Raw genomic sequence first — 19,772 nt, forward strand, 5'->3', positions numbered from 1 at the left:
CACTTCACCTCTCAGGACTTCCTTTTCCTCATCTGTAAAATGGAGGTAGTACTAGCACCTCCCTCCAGAGATGATTACGAGGGTGAGAGAATTAGTAAGTGACCAAGTGCCTGGAGCCGTCCCTGCCCCTAGTAGACTCTATGGAAGTGTCTGCTGCGGTTATTCCTGTTGTTATTACCACTTTTCCTAAGGGCGTTATTTCTGGAGTGAACTGATTGCTTGATTAATGAGATCAGACCTGGAGCCTCATGAGAGTGTCCACTTTTGCTCACTGTTATGGATTCGGCACAGGGCCTGGCCCTCTGCTGATACCCAGCACATGCTTGTCCAGGGAATGAATAGGTGCGGACCCATGGCGGCCTGGGGCATCATGAAGTCGGCTGCCCACATTCTGAGAATTCTGCATGGTGGAGGGCGGCATCGTGGGCGCATAGGGCCTCCATCTATAGAAACCACCTCTCCACACCATCCACCCCACGCAGCATAGTCTAAACCGGGTAGGGAGAGGAAGGATGGAAGCAGTGTGTTATTTTTGTAACCAAGTAGAAAAAGCGATGAATTTTTAATGTCCCATTCGAACTCCAGCTCCTACTCACCAGTCTCTCTGCATGGAGAAGTGGTCGTCGTGGTTGACCTGTTCCTAGGGGTGGCCTTGTGAGTGCAGGCTCTCTCCTCACCAGAGCTGAGGGCTTTGTGAACCTCTGACGTCAGTAGATGCCCCTCATCTTCCAGGAGGACAAAACAGGGCAAAGCAAGACATGGGGTGAGGATAGGAGCACATCAGTGGGGTTCACCAAGGCTGTGTCAGTTCCAGATCTGAGCGGGAGTTCTGTTCTGTATCATCCAGGCCAGGCGAGTGAGCACCTGTGCTTGGGGCTTTGCCTGCGTCAGTCAGGAAGACAGAGCACATGGAAGAGTTACCATTGATTTCAGAGCGGACCTTCCTTTGACACTTGTTTAACACATCACTGAGTGATTGACATGGCATCCTTGTGTTTAATCTCTATCTTAACCTCTCGGTTTTTATCAGTGAGGAAACTGAGGCTTATCGCTTGCCTGAGGCCTCAGTGGCAGAGGCAAGATGTGAATCCACACCTGTGTGACGCCCAAGCCAGAGCTCTTGTTTGCTACCCAGAGAAGATGAGCACAGCTGGGGTGTATGTATGGAGGGCGGGTAGTGCAGCAGCCCCTCTGAGGACAGGCGGCCAGAACCCAAGCGGCGAGGTTTGTTCACAGCCTCCACAGGGTGGGGTGGGGCCATCCACAGAGGGTCTCCTGCCATCCCATTTTCCCTACATACCAGTGGGTGGTCTGAGGGCCTTTGCAGAGAAGAGACTGGATCTCAGCGCGTGCTTGTGCGTGTGTGTACATGAACACACATGCGTGTGATTCATCTGGCTCTTAATTTATGCCAAGGAGCCTGTCAGATGCTTTAAATGTATTTTCCCTGTTTAATTCTTAGAGCACACTGCAGGAGGTAGATTCTGATAAATCCATCTTACAGGGAAGGAAACAGACTTAAGTAGGTAAAGTCACTTGGTTGGAAACATGGAATGAGTAAGCCAAGGGGCTGGCATTCAAACCCAAACCCAGGTCTGTGCCCCTGCAGAGCCTGCAGGAGCAGCCTACACAGGCTGAGGCTGTGAGGGGTGCTGTTTGCACACGTGCCCGGCCCTCCCTGCAGCCCAGGTGCCTAGGTCTGGGCCTGGCAACACCAGAGCACGGGGCCTTGACCTCGGGGAACAGCCCTCTTGTGTCCTCAGGCTGTGGGATGTGTCTTGGCTACTTTGCTGCCCAGCAGCGCCTGCTCTCAGGCACACGTGAGAGTAGAGGCCTACCATCCATGGCCATTTCCTTCCCAGCCCATTTGCTGCTGCCCTCTGCTCTGCAGGGCTGCTGGGCTCCACACCTGCTTGCTGCCCGCCATCAAGGCTGGCAGTGCTCTGGGGCTGTAAAGGCGCAGGCGCCATACTTCCCACCCCCTGGAGCTCACACATGGTAGGAAAGAGAGCTCATGTGCATGGAACATCCAATAAGACTAAAAGTGACTGGGGGATGCTACGGGAGAGATGCCAAGGGCTGCGTGGTGCTGAGGGCGGGCCGGGGACAGAGCAGGCACGCTGTGAAAGGGGTGGGCAGGACTCCTGAGACCAGGGCAGGGAGGGAGGAGACCCTGGGAGGCACAGGGCCATCCAGAGAGCTGCCACTTCCTGAGCACTGCCATGCACGCTACAGGCATGGCCACCTTAAGTCCTCACACTGCTCGTGGCCTAGGTGGGATCTTCATCCCCACGTTGCAGAGGAGGAAATGGAAGTTAGGAAGGTTGGGTGGCATGTCCGCATGAGTGGTGTAAGCAGGGTTCCTGCCCTGGCTCTCTGAATTCAGCGTTGTATGGGGGAGGCTGGGAAGGTGAGTTAGTATGCTCCGTAATGAGAACCTACTTTGGGGCCCCTCCCCTCAAGGAGCTCATAGCCATGGGAGGGTGGGAGACAAGAACTGTTAGAGACCAGAGAGCACGGGCATGATGCGATCTGCAGGGAGGAGGCCGTCCGAGGCAGACCCGGGTCAGGGAGGCCATGGTGCAGGTACCGTCCAGGCACAGCATTTGGCCTGACTTTTGAGGGATGCCCAGGGCTGGCTACATGGCGGAGCAGAGGTATCTTTAGTGGAGGAACAGCGTCGTGCCACCAGGAGGGGGTCTCTGTCTCCCAGGTAGAGGAATTCTCCATGGCGAGAGGTGGGGCAGGGGTGGTCTAGCTGTCCACGCTTGCCCCCGTTCGGATTTGGAAGGAAGCCCCATGCTGGGTCCACACTGTGGTACGGCATATTAATTAGGCAGCTGCTTTGTCTGCGAGGGGCTTTATGTCGGGTCTCCCTGAATGAGCAGGGCTGGCGACAGTTGTCAAAACACATGGTGCTTGGCCAGAGCCTCCGTGGAAGCCCCTTGTGCTCCGCATGGCCTCCGCCTGCACCCGGGGCGTGGAATGTGCTCTTGTGTGTCCCTGGCTGTCTGCCCACTTCTACACTGGCCCCTGCAGATGGAGAGGATGGGGTACAGGGGTTCCTATAAGAAGCAGACACTTGGGGTTTTTCCCAGGCCCTGTTGCGGGAGGGTGCGTAGGCTGGTTTCCCTGAAGGCGCCTGGGCGTGTTGACGTTAACTGATCTGAGATCTTCTGTGGCTCTAATGTCTATGAGCATGCCCCAGCTTGCAGGGGGCTGAGTAGCTGGGCACCACCAGGAGGCTGCATGCCCCGTGCTTGGGTGTACCTATGCCCTGTCAGCATCGTTGGTCTGTTAGGGCCAGGGACTTAGACTTCTTGTTTAGTACCTTCCTTCCCTTCCAGTTGGTCCTCCGAAACATTTTCCTTAGATGCGGCTGCCTAATCCTGGTGAGGAGGGCCTGCCTCCCACTTGCCTTCCAGCCTCTAAGCTGCACTGAGTCTTAAAAATAGGAACCGGGCGCGGTGGTTCATGCCTGTAATCCCAGCACTTTGGGAGACTGAGGCGGTTGGATCACTTGAGGCCAGGAGTTCAAGACCAGCCTGACCAACATGGTAAAACCCCATCTCTACTAAAAATACAAAAGTTAACTGGGCATGTTGGCATACGCTTGTATTCCCAGCTACTCAGGAGGCTGAGGCATGAGAATCGCTCGAACCCGGGAGGTGGAGGTTACAGTGAGCCAAGATTGCGCCACTGCACTCCAGCCTGGGTGACAGAGTGAGACTCCATCTCAACAACAACAAAAGAATAGGAGGGATGGGGCATGGCATGTTCTCCAGGAGAGAGGGGCGGCGGCATCTTGCTCACAGAAAGCCAGACGACACAGGCATGTAGGCATATGCCCAGGGCTCAGAGGGTCTGTGTTCCTGGCCTTTCCTGGGAGGGCTTGCTGCTGGGCTGCCCAAGCTCAAAGAGAGACTTGAGGAAATCCTGCGTTTATGGGAGCTTTTCTTTTCCTGCCACTTTCCTGTTCTGGGTTGTATCTGTGCACATGATTGGAACGCGGCAGCCTGAGCTCCTGCCTGAGAAGAGCAGCCGCCGGTCAAGGAAGCCAGGGTCCAGCTGGGGCACGTGGGTCTGGCTGGCAAATGAAGGGCTGGCCTTCATCAAGAAAACAAGCCCCGTGAGGGCAGGAGCCCGACCTGTTGATTCCACACTACCGAGCCTGGTGCTCAGTCATGTTTATGTGACCAAGTGAGCCGGTGGTGGGCTGAGGCACCAGTCTGATGTTTGTACTGGTCTTCCTTGAGGCAGCTTGGGAGTGTGGAAAAAGCACATGTTGCCAAAATTGACAGACTTGGGTTCAAATCCAAGCTCTGCCACTTACCACCTGGATGGTCTCGTGGTGGGTCATTCATCACCTGAAGCCTCAGTTTCCTCACATCTGCCTCCCGCGGTCACTGTGAGGATCAGAAACAATGTGTGTATCGGGCATGTGCGGTGTGTGTAGGTGAGTGCTCCGTGGCAGCTGCAGTTCTCCTGAGGTCAGGGCTGCAGCCCGGCAGGTGTGTGGAAAGAGCCCGACAGCCAGGCTGACTCTGTGCACTACCCTTTGTTCTGCCTCCTCAGACCTTCACGGCGTGGTGCAACTCCCACCTGCGGAAGGCAGGCACGCAGATTGAGAACATCGACGAGGACTTCCGAGACGGGCTGAAGCTCATGTTGCTCCTGGAGGTCATATCAGGTAAGGCTCCCAGCCACACAGTGCGGCCCAGCCCTGGCACAGGTGCTCGGCCACAGCAGTCCCCAGAGACGCTGCCCACCCAGCTGCCTCATTGCTCCTGGGGGGGAGAGGGCACCCCTTAGCAGCTGCACGGCGGCCGGGTGGGTGGGGCCGGAGTGGCCTGGTGGTCCAGCAGGGGAACCTGGTTTTGGTGAACAGAGGAGACTCTAAAGCTTCTCTCCCTATCTCCCTTTCTCTCTCTCTGTCTCGCCCCCTCTTCTTTTCTCTTTGTGCATTTCTCAGGGGAGCGGTTACCTAAGCCGGAGCGGGGGAAAATGAGAGTGCACAAAATCAACAACGTGAACAAAGCACTGGACTTTATTGCCAGCAAAGGCGTCAAGCTGGTCTCTATCGGGGCAGAAGGTGAGCTGGAGATGGAGCAGTGAGGATCCTGCTCAATTTCTGACCTTCAGGCTCTGAGGCACATCTGCATTCTGAAGAGAAATTTTGTTGGTTGTAGGGTGCTTGGGGCACTCAGAGCCCCAGTACATACTCAGCAGTGATCCCAACAACTGCTCTTGATACGATGCTGGGCCCACAAGCTCCCCCAGCCCCTTGGAAAAATCCGGTGGACACAGTCCAAATCTAGGAAGTGCAACCCACCCAACCATGGGGGCGGTAGCTTCTGTAGGGGGTGGAATGGTTTTGACTTGCACTCAGGTCGCCCTCACTGGTTCTCCTTGTGCCAGGCTCAGCAGACGGTAACAAACACGTGCCACAGCCTCTCTCTGTACCAGGAACACTTTTCTCATTATGCCCTTCCCAATATCAGAGAAGGGGACTGGAGGCCCCGTGTCAGGCATCGGGGCAGGGAGTGCATGGCCAAAGGTCAGTGCCCAGACTTTGCCCTGTGTGCACAGGCTTGGAGAGTTTCACCTCTGACCACCCCAGGATCCTCCTGGGCCCCATGTAGATAACCGGGACTGTAGCCTCACTAGAGCAGCAGGCTCTCAGCAGGGGCCCCTGGGTTGAGCTCCCAGGCGCTTTTAGAGACAGGCGAGGTCTGATGGAGCTCAGAAGCTCCCCAGCAGCGTGGGCTCACAGTTCCGCTCATTAGTCAGAGTAAGGATTCTTCACCCTGACATCCATGTTGTCCCAGCTTCTAGAAAAACAAAGTAAACTAATTGCCGTTAATGACAGGGCTCTGAGAGTTTGGCCAAGACTCTGGGCCAGAATGTGTGTACTGAGTTCCAAGGCTCTGCCCTGGCCCAGGACCTCTGCGAGGAGGGGTGCCAAGCCTTGCATGCCACAGTCGAGGTGGTTGGTGTTTGTTTAAAAAAATCACAACCCAAAAATTCAGTCAGGCCCTGAGATTTTCTGTCCTTGCATGGATCTTTCCTCCGGGCTCTGTTCCAGCCTTCTGCTTCTCACAGCTGCATTTATTTTGCTCAAATGCTAGTCTGTAAATACAGGAGGGGTTAGAGGAGAGACCCATGACAGTCATCAGTTTTCATTTGGAGAAAAACTTGGTCTAAAAATGTTCTCTGGGCCGGGCGCGGTGGCTCACGCCTGTAATCCCAGCACTTTGGGAGGCCGAGGCGGGCGGATCACAAGGTCAGGAGATCGAGACCACGGTGAAACCCCGTCTCTATTAAAAAATACAAAAAATTAGCCAGGCGCGGTGGCGGGCACCTGTAGTCCCAGCTACTCAGGAGGCTGAGGCAGGAGAATGGCGTGAACCTGGGAGGCGGAGCTTGCAGTGAGCCAAGATCGTGCCACTTCACTCCAGCCTGGGCGACAGAGCGAGACTCCATCTCAAAAAAAAAAAAAAAAAATCTCTGTTCATGCCCAAATTGGTTCACTCCTAGTCCCTGCGACCGTGGGGCCTCGGAACAAAGCCTAATGGAGGCGTTCCTGGGGCTCAAGGCACCTGAGAACCCCACCCCACGCTGTCCCCCTGTCCTTCCACATGATCGGGCATTCGCGGGATTATTGGCTTCCCGTAGGGGTGATGAGAGGGACCAGAGGCACAGCTGCAGGTCAGAGAAGCAGCTGGTGGATGTGTCATGAGAAACGCCATCCTCTCCTCACCAGAACTCCATGAGCCCTCCGTGACCAGCTGCACCGGTGCCCGCTGGGCTGGGGAGCTGCGGCCTTGCCCAGCTCTGCAGGCCCAGCCCTCGGGAGGTACACAGCATAGATTTCCTGAGGCTCGAGCTGCCTCGCTCCACTAAGGGGCAGGTGGCGCTGCTCCGTTTCTGGGTCTGGGGCTCTGAACCCTAGGGCAGGGTGGACACTGGGTCCCTCCCCTGTCTCTGGGCAGCAGAATGAGCATATTTCCTCCTCCGAAAACCCGAAAGCTGTGGCTCATGGACACCCCCTTCCTCTGGGTGTATCCCCGGGGGAAGGTGGGCCCCATCTTCTCTGTGACCTCTCCACCTGCTTCCAAGCAAGCCTGCCCTGGGGTGTTCTGCTCAGAGGTCAGTGAGCAGGGTCTCCCGTGGTGTCCTGTGCCTCCAGCTCTGCAGTTAGCTCTGCAACTCACCCCTGTGCCCAGCCCTTCCCAAGAGTAGTTGCAGCAGTGGAGCCCCTCTGTCTTCTTTGGAAGCCCCTTCGCCGTGCTCCTTGCATCTGGCATGTTGACAAGTGGGGAGGACTGCCCTAGGCATGCCTGACTGGTGGACTCCGGGATGAGGCACTGCCTTCTCTCATCCAGCCTCAGTCACACAGCTGCCCTGGGCCTTGCAGAGAAAGTTTTTCTCTTTAGTTGCTGAGGCTGAGGAAGGTGTGGTCCAAGCCCCTCTTTTGAGAAGTTACAGCAAGTTTTTTTTTTTTTTTTTTTTTTGAGATGGAGTCTCACTCTTGTCTTCTAGGCTGGAGTGCAATGGTGGAATCTTGGCTCACTGCAACCTCCTGGGCTCAAGCAATTCTCCTGCCTCAGGAGAGTAGCTGGAATTACAGGCACCTGCCACCATGCCAGGCTAATTTTTGTATTTTTGGTAGAGACAGGGTTTCACCATCTTGGCCAGGCTGGTCTCAAACTCCTGACCTCCGGTGATCCACACCCGCCTCAGCCTCCCAAATTGCTGGGGTTACAGGTGTGAGCCACCACACCTGGCCGCAAATGTTTGTTTTTAGGTTAGTTCAGAAAGCGTACAGCCTGGCCACCTGGCCTCGGGCCTGTGCTCTCCCCTTCCTGACCACACAGCAGTCATGCTTGTTCCTCACCGGCCTTCCAGGCACTGGATCCAGTGGTGGTCAGAGCAGCCTCGCCGTCATGAGGGCTGGCAGATGGTGAACAAGTAAACAGCCCATCCAACACGTGATTTCACATAGTGATGGCTTGGGGGCAGCACAGGGGCCAGGGAGGGAGGAACGGGGTGACGGGTGGGGGAGCTGCTTGGGACGGGCAGTCAGGGAAGCCACAGTGAGAGGTGGCACAAGCAGAAGCTTGCACGATGAGAAGGACCAGCCAGTTGAGGGTTGCAGGCTAGGGGCATGCTTTGTGGGTGGACAGAAGGTGTGAACATCTCAAAGCAAGAAAGAGCCTGGCTTGCCCAGAGGATGCAGGTAGAGAAATCTGGGAGGATGGCAGAGCCTGGGCCTTCAGGGCAAGCCTTTTCCCTGTGGGCCAGGCATGGAGGCTTACACTTGCAGTCCCAGCACTTTGGGAAGCCAAGGCGGGAAGATCACTTGAGCAGGAGTTTGAGACCAGCTTGGGTAACAGCAAGACCCAGCCTCTACAAAAAGTTTAAAAACTAACCAGGTGTTGTGGCGTGCGTCTGTGGTCCCAGCTACTCAGGAGACTGAGGCAAGAGGATTGCTTGAGCCCAGGCAGTCAAGGCTGCAGTGAGCTGTGACTACACCATTGCACTCCATCCAGCCAGCCAGACCCTGTCTCAAAAGAAGAAAACCGACCATGCTGGCTGCTGTGTCGATGTGGATTATGGGCAGGAAGGGTACACAGGAGGTAGCCTCATTGAACTCTGGAGATGAGAGTGGCTTGGAAGAGAGTGTTGGCAGTGGGATTGGAAGGAAGTGGACAGATTTGCAATAAATAATAATGTAGTGTACATTTGCTGACTGAGAGATGAAAAAGACTACCTTTGCCCTGAGAGCGTGGGCCTGCGGTGCTCCCCTGTAGTCAGGAGGTATGCAGATGAAGGCAGAAATGTACAGAGCACTGAGAGTTGAGAGAGGTGTGAACAGAGGCCACACACCTGAGACTGGCCTCTTGGAGGAGTGGTTTTTTGAGTTGGGTCGGGAGAAGGAGCTGGCTGCGGGGCCAGGGACCCTTGTGGCCAGAAGCCTGCAGGCGCTCAGTAGCAGAAGGCTCTGGAACAGCGCTGCCCAGAGACTGTTCCATGCATTTTCTCCTGAGAGAGGGAGGAGGACGGGCCTGGGAGATGCAGCCGGGGGTGGTTTGGAGCCTTTCTCTAGATAGGGCTGGAAGGTCACCTTCAGATTGGGCGGAGGAGCCTCACTTTGGTTTTAACGACTTTCTGTCCTCTGCCCCCTTCCCTGTGTGCAGAGATTGTGGACGGCAACGCAAAGATGACCCTGGGAATGATCTGGACCATCATCCTTAGGTTCGCCATCCAGGACATCTCCGTGGAAGGTGAGAGCCACCTGTACTGCGCCCGCTTCCCACCTGAGTCAGGGCAGGTTAGAGGAGAGCTGAAGTGTGGTCTTCGTGCTTCAAGCCTCTTCCTGCTTCGTTGGGGTCGCTCACAGGGCCTGACCTTCGCAGGAGTAGTCAGTGGGTGGCAGGTGAAGGGAGGCTGCTCCCAGCCGCCCACCTCTTGGCTGCAGTGCCCTCTGAGTGCCTTTGCTCTTGCAGCCTCATCTCAGTGGACCCTCATGCCACCCTCATGAGATGGGCAAGGATAGCTGGGCCCGTTTTACAGTCCAGGAACCCAAGTCCCAGAACAGACTAGTGAGAGAGTTGGGTCTGGGCCTGGTTCTGTGTTTGCTCAACATCCCTGTCCTTGAAACTTGGTCCCCATGGACCCGTTATGAGCTCATGCCGTCCAGGAATGGACGATTTTGCTTCCCTTCAAGCACCTGTGTGCACACAGGATGGGCAGAGCCACCTGGGCCAGCGTGCAGGAGCTCCCAGGTGCCGGGTCGCAGTGATGACCGGGAGAGATATGCTTCCTGCCCTTGAAGGGCTCCCAGTCTGTGAGGACAGCTGAGCTATCCACGGGGAACAGAAGGGCCCCCTAGGCTTCTCCACAGCTGACTTTTCACCTTGTTCAAAAGAGGCCAAGGCCAGTGTCAAGGGCTTGTCTGCAGTGTGTTCTGGTGGTGAAAGGCACGGGCTTGGTGGCCAGGCACACGGCACAGATTCAGGCCCTGACACCACCACCTCCTAGGGCAGCCCTGGTCAAGCGACTCTCCTTGGGGCCATGAGGATTAAGCAGGGCTGTGTGTCCTGGCAGTTGGGCCTGGCAGCATCCGTCTGCATCCGGAATGGGAGTAGCCGTCTCACTGCTATCACTGCTGCTGTTGTTAGGACTGATGTCCTCTCCCCTTGGGTTTTGTTTGACCCCTAGGCCTGAGGCTGAAAGTCCCATCCAACTTGAGCTGAGTTCTGAGGGTTTATTTTTGAGCCAGTGCTCACTGTCTTTGTGTGTTTTGCAGAGACCTCGGCCAAGGAAGGGCTTCTTCTCTGGTGCCAGAGAAAGACAGCCCCGTATAAGAACGTCAACGTGCAGAACTTCCACATCAGGTGAGCACCAGTCCTGCTCATCCTCTCCCTTCCTCTAGGAACCTGAGATCCTTCCTCCCACCTACTCTGTTTCCTGTGTTTTTGTCATGGTCTGTGAGATGCCAGCCCTCAGTCAGCCCCTCCCTGGCCATGGGCCCTACAAGCCCATGGGAAGGTCACCTGGTCCTCTCTGAGGAAGAGGAGGCAGTTTCCCAGCCATCCTGGCTGAAGGCCGTAAGGTCAGCCCTGTCGCTGGCCTAATAGAACCTTCTTTGTCCCCAGGCAAGGTGACTCTCAGAAGCAACAATAAAGCTCTTCATTTTTGAGACAGGGTCTTGTGCTGTCGCCCAGGCTGGAGTGCAGTGGTGCGGTCGCTCGTCCCTGCTGCCTTGGCCTGAGCTCAAGTGGTCTTCCTTTCTCAGCCTCCCAAGTAGCTGGGACTGCAGGTGCACGCAGCCACACTTGGCTAATTTTTTATTTTCATTTTTAGTAGGAACGGGGTCTCCCTGTGTTGCCCAGGCTGGACTTGAACTCCTGAGCTCAAGCAGTCCTCCTACCCCGGCCTCCCAAAGTTCTGGGATTACAGATGTGAGCCACTGCCTACTCCTGGCCTCTTTATTTTGACAGCTCAAGAGTGAATTGTTTTTAGAGTTGCTATTGAATTTTGTGTTGGGGAAAAACGTACTCTGTGGCTGCTAAGATGAACAAGCCTCAGCTCCGCCATGAACCTGCTTCCCTCAAAGTGAGTGGGAGATGAGACATGTCCACCATTGCCATAGCTGAGGCGGGCATGGGCAGTGCCGCATGCGGTCCAGGGGGTGGCAAGAGGCGGGCCTGCCCAGTGTTTGGGAACACTGGCTCTGGGGACGGCCCTGAGGTCAAATCCAGTTTGCCCTGTGGCTCCACCCTCTGAGTCTCCTGGATGGCCCGCACAGGAATGAAGAGCAGGGCCTCGTGGGATATGCAGCGGCTTCAGGCTCTCAGGGACCCTCGATGGGTGCAGAGGGCTTTTCCCATCGTGCTCACCCTGATAGCATGTGGTCCCTCCCTTGGTCACTCTTCTCTGCGTGTCTCCTTTTTTTCCCTGCCACTAACTGACTGAATCTTCCTATAGCTTCCATTCATTTTCTTCAACTAGTAAGTATCTAGCATGCCCGCTGCATGCCACTAGTGGAGATACAGTGGCACCCAAACAAAGTCCCCATTTGTGGGAAGTTTACGCCACAGCGCGGGACCAGCTGTGAACACAGTGGCCAGTAATCCCGCAGCATAACTTCAGTGAGAAGTGCTGCACAAAGACAGGGAAGTCAGAGGAAGAAAGTTCCCTGGGTGGCCTTTCTGAGGAGGTGACATCGAGCTTGACCTCAGAGGGAACCAACCCTTAAAGGGTCTCAGGGAGGAGAATGTGACCCATCTAGCTTGTAACTGACCAACTTGTGGCCTTGGGGAGGTCCCTCTCCTCCAGAGACCCGCGTGCCAAGCGAAATCCTGGCATTTAGCCAGCCCACGGACTGGCCTTCCTGTAAGTCAGGTCCACCAGGGTGTGGAGGCCACACAGCACAGGCACCAGCCTCCTGCAGTGGCCACCTCCCCCGAAGTGGTCTGTCCGGTTCAGGGCGGCCTCCCATGGAAGGTGCTAGCAGTTGTAAAGTTGTCATGAGTCAGGCACTGATCCAAGCATTTACTCATTTAGTCCGCACAGCAGCCCTACGTAGCAGGTATGTCACTATCCCCATTGTACAGATGTGGACACCGAGATAGCCTGGCTTACCCGAGATCACGCTGTCAGTAGGCAGAAGAGTCAGGATTTGATCTCAGACTGCCTGGCCCCAGAGGTCATGCTCGCAGCCTCTCTGCCACACCGTCTCCATGCAGTGCCTGGCACAGGCCAGACCTCAGTGAATGAGAATTAGTCATTGCTGTGGGTGCGCAGGGCCATACGGCACTCTGTGACAGTGAGCGGGCCTTCCTATAACCTTTGCCTTTCCTTCCTCAGCTGGAAGGACGGTCTTGCCTTCAATGCCCTGATCCACCGGCACAGACCAGAGCTGATTGAGTATGACAAGCTGAGGAAGGTGGGTGTCTCGAGCTCCCCTTGATGGCCCACAGACGCGCCCTGTCTGACCCCCTAACTCTGGGTCACCATCCCCATGTCCATCCATCGCCAGCCTCCAGATCCCGGTTCTGCATGCAGATGGGTGGCCTGGGAGAGCCTTGTGCAGGCTTCCCGCGACCTCTGGCTTGGTGGCTGACTCTCACCTCCCTTATTCCCCTCGGGGACTGTCCACTCTCCCTCTATGACACTGCAACTAACCCAGGGTTATTTAAGGGCCTGGCCAGCCATGCTTTATAACTCCCCTTCCTCAACCTTCTGGATTCTAGAACCTCCTCTGCCCAAAGGGGCAGAGGGCAAGGAATTCCAAACCATCACTAGCCCATGTTGCCCATACAGGGTCCTGCTCTCATTTGCCTATACAAAGCCTGTATGAACCCAGGCCTTGCCCACCAGAAGCTGCTAGCCTCATGGGGGAAGGCAGGACAAAAATTGTGTCCAAAGCAAAGCACCACACCAGGCCATGCACATGTGCTCAGGCTGAATGGGGTGGCAGGGCATGAGGTCAGAGCAGTGCTGCGGAGGAGGCTAGTGCACCCCGAGCCAGCAGGAGCCCGGAAGGGCCCCAGAATAAGAGGCAGCTTAGAGCCAGGGGAGGGCTTCCTAGGGGAGGCACCAGACGGCACCCAGCCCATTCCAGCCACAGCGAGCAAGAGCCCTAGGTCCTGGCCAGGGAGACTTGGGGTGCAGTGGGCTTTAGTCCTGTAAGCAGCGGGGAGCCCTTGAGGGGGCTGGGGGACACTTCAGGGTGGTTGGGACCTGGGAGCTCTCGGTTTGCTCTCCTTACCCAGTCCCCAGTGCTCTCTCGGGTCTGGCCCACATCTTCCAGTCAACATGAAAACCAGGGTTTAGGACAGGGGGCTTAATCTAGAGTCTGTGGGTGGCTGGAAATTGTATGAAAAGGGTACACCTGCATTTTTCTGGAGAAAAAGCCCATGGTTTTTCCCCCAAAGATTTCACGAAGCACTCCTGTGAGTAGGAATTGAATTTATCCAGTCGGTGCCCTCCCGCTCACACACCACACATGGCCGAGAACTGCCTGAAGAAACCCCCAGCCCTAGCCTTCCCGGGTCTCTCCCTCTGGGCCAGCCCTGCCTGCCTCCTACTCCCGCACCCTGCCCTGACGGAGTTCTTGTTGCTGTCCCCACTTGCCTCCTTCCAGGACGACCCTGTCACCAACCTGAACAATGCCTTCGAAGTGGCCGAGAAATACCTCGACATCCCCAAGATGCTGGATGCAGAGGGTGAGTCATCTCTTCTGTTCAGCCAGCGCTGTGCTTCCTGATGGCCTTATCTGTCCAGGGCTGGCCTCGGGCAAGGGCCTGTGGGCACGTCAGAGCTTTGGGTCACCTCGGGGAGCTGGCAGAGCCAGCGAGAAGGGCTGAATGATTCCGAGTGAACTCGGGACAGCCGTGTTGCCCTGGGAGACGAAGCGAGGACATCCTGGGCTGGCCAGATTCCTTCAGGGATGGAGAAGGGTATGGGGAGGGGGAGCTGAAGGATCAGCTCTCCTGAGACTGCATCTCCACAGGGCCGGGGAGGGGCAAGGTGGCTGAGGAGGGGTGCTCCAGGCTTCCTGCGAGCAAGCCTGGCCTCTCCCTCCCTACCTGCAGCAGGCATGGAGTATGGAGCCTGCCAAAGTGGAGTGTTTTGTTTTTTCCTTTCCGGCTTTGCTCCGTTTCCCAGCCATGCACTGCCCCAGCAGGGACCTGTGTCTCTGGCCTCTGGTGGCCCTTGGAGTTGACTGTCCTGCTGCTCCTTGAGGCCATTCTCAGAGAACAAAAGTGGCCTCATTTTAATCCGCTTCCCACAGGCTTGTCCTTTCCAGAGCCATGGAAGAGGGCGGGGCTGAGGGTGTGGCTGAGCCCACCCAAGTCACAGTCACTCTGCGGGTCCCTCTCCCCTAAGGCGTGGCTCCCAGTGAGTGAGGCCTCCACCCCGCCCGCCTGCCTCGGGCAGTTTAACCCTTGTCGTTCACTTGCAGACATCGTGAACACGGCCCGCCCCGACGAGAAGGCCATAATGACCTATGTGTCCAGCTTCTACCATGCCTTTTCGGGAGCGCAGAAGGTACCGGGCAGGGCCAGGCAGGCCCTCCTCGCCGCCACCGCGCAATGCCGCCGCTGCCTCTCGCCTCCCGTGCTCACCTCATTTCTCTTGCAGACAGCAGTGGCCTCTCTCTGACTGGAAGCCACCCCCTGCTCCCTGGTGTTGCTGCCCCCTCAGCCTTAGCTCACACACCTGTTGGGTACCTCGTCTGTGCCAGGCTTTTCCAGGCATTGAGGATACCCTGGTGACTGGGTCAGGCAAGGTCCCTGCTGTCAGGGTACTTCCATGCTAGTGAGAGAGACACACCTGGCCTGTCACAGGAGTGGAATAGAGAACATGGGGCTAGATGGGGGGACAGAGATGACTGGGGTGACCTTCAGCTGGCACTGTCAACATGGAGGGGTGTCGTGAGCAGGTACTTGCAACAGGAGCTGCTAGATGCAGCCTGGGGCATGGGTGTTCCAGGCAGAAGGTGAAGCATGGCGAAGGCACTGAGACAGGAAGAAGCTTGGCTTTTTCAAGGACCAGCTAGAGAAGAGTGAGTGACAAGCAGTGACAAGCAGTGATGGGCCAGGCCCCACAAGACCCTTGTGGTGTGGGATAAGGAATTCTTGTTTTACTTAGGGCCATGGGAGACCCTAAGGGTCTTACTCCGTGGTAGTAGGTGCTCACTCACATTTTCAGACAGATCATTTAGCAACTGACTCCTCCAGCCCAAAACAAAGCTGCCTTTATAGGGCTCACAGCTAGTCTGTCTCCAGCCCAGGCCTGGTTAGAAAAGGAATGCACCCCATTTGGACTCCACAGAACCCCGCAAGACATGTCCACGCAGGCCTGGGGCTGGCTTCCAGTCCAGAGCAAGCGCTCTTCCTCCCGCATGAGCCTCGGGCCGGCCCGGCCGCCCTCCCTGCATCTTTCACTCTCTCCTGCCTCTCTCTCTCTTTCTCTCTCTCTCTGTGCAGATATTGTGGGTACTCTGAGGCCAGATGAGAAGGCCATCATGACTTACGTGTCCTGCTTCTACCACGCTTTCTCGGGGGCTCAGAAGGTGAGCTGGGCCGGGCACACCTCGCTGCTGGGGCTGCAGACCTGCCTTCACCACTGCCCTTGCGTCACCACCGGCCATCTGTGGTTGGAGCCCTGGCCAGGCTGCGGGCCACCACACCACACAGACTGACCCTGCTGGGCTCTGACTCGGAAGGGTCCCCTGGGGCAGGTTTCCCGCCTAGCTGGTGCTGGGCCTATGCTGAGGAGCCACAGACCTCTGAACACAGCCCACCCTGGGAGGTGGGTAGTGGCATCCCAGGCTCTCAGGCGGAGAAACTGAAGCCCTACATCAGTCAATGGCAGAGCTGGGATTTGACCGCCCAGCGTTCCCACTTGCCCTGTCCATCATCTGTACCACCTGCCTGCCCCTGCCGGGCCCTTTCGTGGGGAGCACTGGGCTTTACCCCAGTTCTGCAGCTCCTTCTTGCCAGGAAAGGCTCAGCGTGTGCAGCGCAACCTGCACTCACGGTCCCGGCCTTCCAGAGGCCAGACAGAGCCCGCAGAGGGTGCGTGCCAGCAGCCGCCCTCCTGCGCCCGGCTGACCTCATGCTGCCCCGTGGCTCCTGCTGGGCCCTCAACGTTCACGCAGAGGCCCAAGCACTGCTCCCCCCGCTTGCCTTGTGGTCTAAGTACCTCAGGCAACACTCCCGATGCCTGCTTTGGTGTCAGTAGTTGGCACAGGTGCAAAGGAGGAGGTGGAATCGCTTCTTGTTTACTGAGCATGTACTGCATACTAGGCGCTCTCCAAGCCGTTCACATGCACAGGCTTCCAGAGGGCCCCTGTGCACACCCCTAGGAGGGCTAGGCGCAGTTAGCCCCATTTGAGCGAGGAGGAGTTAAATTTTAGGGAAACAGAGAGCTGTTCCTAAAGCTAGAAGGCAGGGGCTGTACCTTCTGTAGACCCCCTGCTTCGAACCCCCAGTCTAGCAAGTCCATTACCCACCGACAGTCTGGCTTGGCCCCACTCTGCCACCTCTTGGTACTGTGACCTTGGGTAGGTCACTTGACCTCAGCTACCCCATCTGTGAGATGGGCATTGCTGTAGTTCAGTCTCACAGGATTGCTCTGGGCGTGAAACAAGCAGGCAAAGGGCTTAGCACAGTGTCTGGCATGGCAGGTGCCTTGTAAGCAGCCCGGGGTGTCACAGTGGTGGGGAGCGTGGTTCTTCCCAACCTCAGGCCAGAAAGGCCTCTTCACCTCCTCAGCATGCGATTGGAGCTTGTGTTTGGAGTGTTCTGCTAGAGGGCATAGGCCAAGAGGGTGGAGGGAGGACCCCTGACCCACACCCCGGCAGGAAGATGGGCAGGGACCAGCAGCAGTGGACGATTCGTCACCATAGATCCCAACTAACAGCATGTTTGCCGTTGGACTCACCCCTATGGGCCCTGAGCCAGCCCCCTGCCCACCACATGGCCTCATCAGATTGCTTTTCCTTCTACCCACACTGCTCCCCTGTGCTTAAGGCTGAACTCCAGTGTGGAGGCGCTGAGAGATTTGGGGGAGCAGGGACTGGCACGCGAGCCCAGGACAGCATGGGTGGGTGCTGAGGTGCTAGGCCTGGAGGCTTGTCACCGGCCCCTCTCCTGAGGGGGTAGCGGAGGCCTGGCTGCAGGGTGCTGGCCGGTTGGGAAGGAAAGTGCTGGTTCCCTGTGTGCTCCTCAGGACAGCCACGTGGTGCTGCTCCTGCAGCCTTCGTTTCCCCAGAGACCCAGTCCGAGCTCTTGCAAGAGTGCTCTCTAGGGTTCGTGTTTCATAAATGCAGAGTGAACCCCAGGCCTAGCGCTGGTGTGCCCATTCTGTCCTAATCGTTTATTTCCAGTCACCGAAGCGTTCCCACCTCGTTCCTTTATTCACTCACTCATTCAGCAACCCTGAGCACCAGCAGTGCACCGAGCCCTAAGCTGGATGCGGGAACTCAGCAGTGAAACATGATTCCCCTGCCCTGTGGCAGCCCCGTGCTCACAGAGTGGACTTGAGTTTCGGGTGCCAGTTTTCTCTGCCCAGTTAGGAGTCAGGGACTGACCTCTGTGACCCCCACAAGCTGCAGCCCTGGCTGTGTTTTCCACACTGGTCTGGGGCCCATGTTCCTTGGCCGAGGAACCTTCTGGACCTCATCTCTGAGGAGCACTGCCTGGGGCCCTGGGTGTGTGTCCCGCAGCATGGCGCGGGGTGTGCACGTGTGTGTGTGCACTCACATGAGCCCCAGCTGCCGCCTCCCCGCCTGTCTCCAGGTGCTGTGCGTGGAGGGGAGAGGCTGGGCATCGCTGCCTGCAGCGCTGGCTCTGAGCCATTGGCCAAGCCTCTCCATTTTCCTTCCCCATCACTCTGTAGACCCTCCTCATTCTTTCTGTTCCTGTTCTGTTGCCGTTTCAACTCCTCCTCTTGGACCCTTTCTGTGCTTCCTGAAAGGTACCTGGTCTTTCCTCTCCCTGTGTGCACCCCCCGCCTCCTCTACACTGTTCACTGCCCCACAGCAGGACAGGGCAGGATGCTCTCCTGTAGTTCAGGCCCAGGGACTATGTCCACCACTCTCACCCTCCAAAGCCCCAGTGCTTTTCTGCCCCATGGATGGTGACTTTTGCCCCCTGGAGCTCCTGTTAACCCTGCCTCCAAGGCAGGAGAGAGGACAGGCCTGAGTGTGCTTCTGTGCATGGACCACCAGGCTCCTCCGGGGCCCGGGCGCCTCTGCTCTGCTGCCCCCAGCTCTCCAGCTTTCGGCTTCCCATCCATTCACCTTCCCACCGGGAGAGACTCCTCCACGGTCTTAGGTCCAGCACAGCCAACCCATCCAGCCTCACTCTCCTCTGTGTGGGGCACTAGAGGGTTTGCGAGCAGCAGTGGGAGGGCTCCCCGACCTTCCTCGGTGCCTCCCAGGTCTGGGCTCTCTGGACCCAGGGGCATTTTGCAGTTAGCAGTGAGGATGCCAACAAGGCCTGTTGGGACAGGGCACCATCTCACGGGAACTGTGCTTCCTCTCCTTCCCCTCTGTGAGGAGTTCTGTGGGCCTTGGACCAGCTGCTTTCAAGGGACATGCCCGTCAGGAGGGAGGGTGGCCAGCCCCCAGGCAGCCCTGACTGTGCGCTCCCCTCCAGGCTGAAACTGCCGCCAATCGGATCTGCAAGGTGCTGGCTGTCAACCAAGAGAACGAGCACCTGATGGAGGACTACGAGAAGCTGGCCAGCGACGTGAGTGTCCCCCCAGTGAAAGTCAGGGCCACCTCGTTACCCTCAGCCAGAGGTCACAGTGACTCTTGCAGTGGGAAAGCAGGTGTGGCAGCGAGATGACCTAGAAAAGTCTACGCGGTCACAGACCATGGCATTTAGCCAGCCAGTGTGTGACCTCTCCATTTGCTTCCACAAGGCTAAGGGTCAGACTGGCAGCCACCTTGCCATTCAGTCCCTGGGCTCCGAGCTTGGGTTCCTACAGAGATGCTCAGGGACAGTGTTTCCTGGGCACCTCAGTGCTTTAGAATCACCCGGGGAGCTTTGTGAAAGCCCCTCTTCCCGTGCCCTGGCCCTGGAGAGAGCGATTCAGAAGGATGGAGAGGGACCTGGGAACCAGCAGGATAGCAGGCCCTGTGCAGGCACTTCACAAGCAGCCCAGCAAGACAGGAACTCAGATTATCTTCCTTTCCAAGTGAGGAAACTGACGCCCAGGGAGGGTCAGGCATGTACCTGCTGTTACATGACTGGTGGGACAGAGAGCTGGGCTTCAAGCCCAGGCAGCCCTTCTCTAGAGCCCAAACTCAATGCTTCAGTTGGAAACAAGGGTGGTTAGTATATCTCTTCTGGAGGCTCTTCATTTTTGAAATCTCCATATTTAAAAAATAAAAGGCTAGGCGCAGTGGCTCACGCCTGTAATCCCAGCACTTCAGGAGGCCAAGGCAGGCGGATCACTTGAGGTCAGGAGTTCAAAACCAGCCTGGCCAACATGGTGAAACCCCGTCTCTACTGAAAATACAAAAACTAGCCGGGTGTTGTGGCACACACCTGTAGTCCCAGCTACTCGGGAGGCTGAGGCAGGAGGATTGCTTGAGCCTGGGAGGCAGAGGTTGCAGTGAGCTGAGATTGCGCCACTGCACTCCAGCCTGGTGACAGAGCAAGGCTCCATCAAAATAAAAATAAAATAAAATAAAATTTCCCAAAGAGCAGTGGTTTGACTGCTCATCTAGAACCAGTGGTTCC

General features: G+C 56.9%; 1 protein-coding gene across 1 annotated transcript in view; it reads left to right on the plus strand.

Annotated features, from left to right (window-relative positions):
* Nucleotides 1-19,772, plus strand: part of ACTN4 (actinin, alpha 4) — an 83,265-nt gene that overhangs the window by 48,233 nt on the left and 15,260 nt on the right. The window contains exons 2-9 of the mRNA XM_011973330.1: nt 4,576-4,690; nt 4,973-5,092; nt 9,201-9,287; nt 10,313-10,400; nt 12,376-12,454; nt 13,655-13,736; nt 14,477-14,562; nt 18,681-18,773. Coding sequence (XP_011828720.1) covers nt 4,666-4,690; nt 4,973-5,092; nt 9,201-9,287; nt 10,313-10,400; nt 12,376-12,454; nt 13,655-13,736; nt 14,477-14,562; nt 18,681-18,773 — 660 coding nt within the window. The 5' untranslated portion in view covers nt 4,576-4,665. The remainder of the gene's footprint in view (nt 1-4,575; nt 4,691-4,972; nt 5,093-9,200; nt 9,288-10,312; nt 10,401-12,375; nt 12,455-13,654; nt 13,737-14,476; nt 14,563-18,680; nt 18,774-19,772) is intronic.

This window comes from Mandrillus leucophaeus, unplaced genomic scaffold, assembly GCF_000951045.1.
Source record: "Mandrillus leucophaeus isolate KB7577 unplaced genomic scaffold, Mleu.le_1.0 Scaffold137, whole genome shotgun sequence".
Taxonomy (NCBI): domain Eukaryota; kingdom Metazoa; phylum Chordata; class Mammalia; order Primates; family Cercopithecidae; genus Mandrillus; species Mandrillus leucophaeus.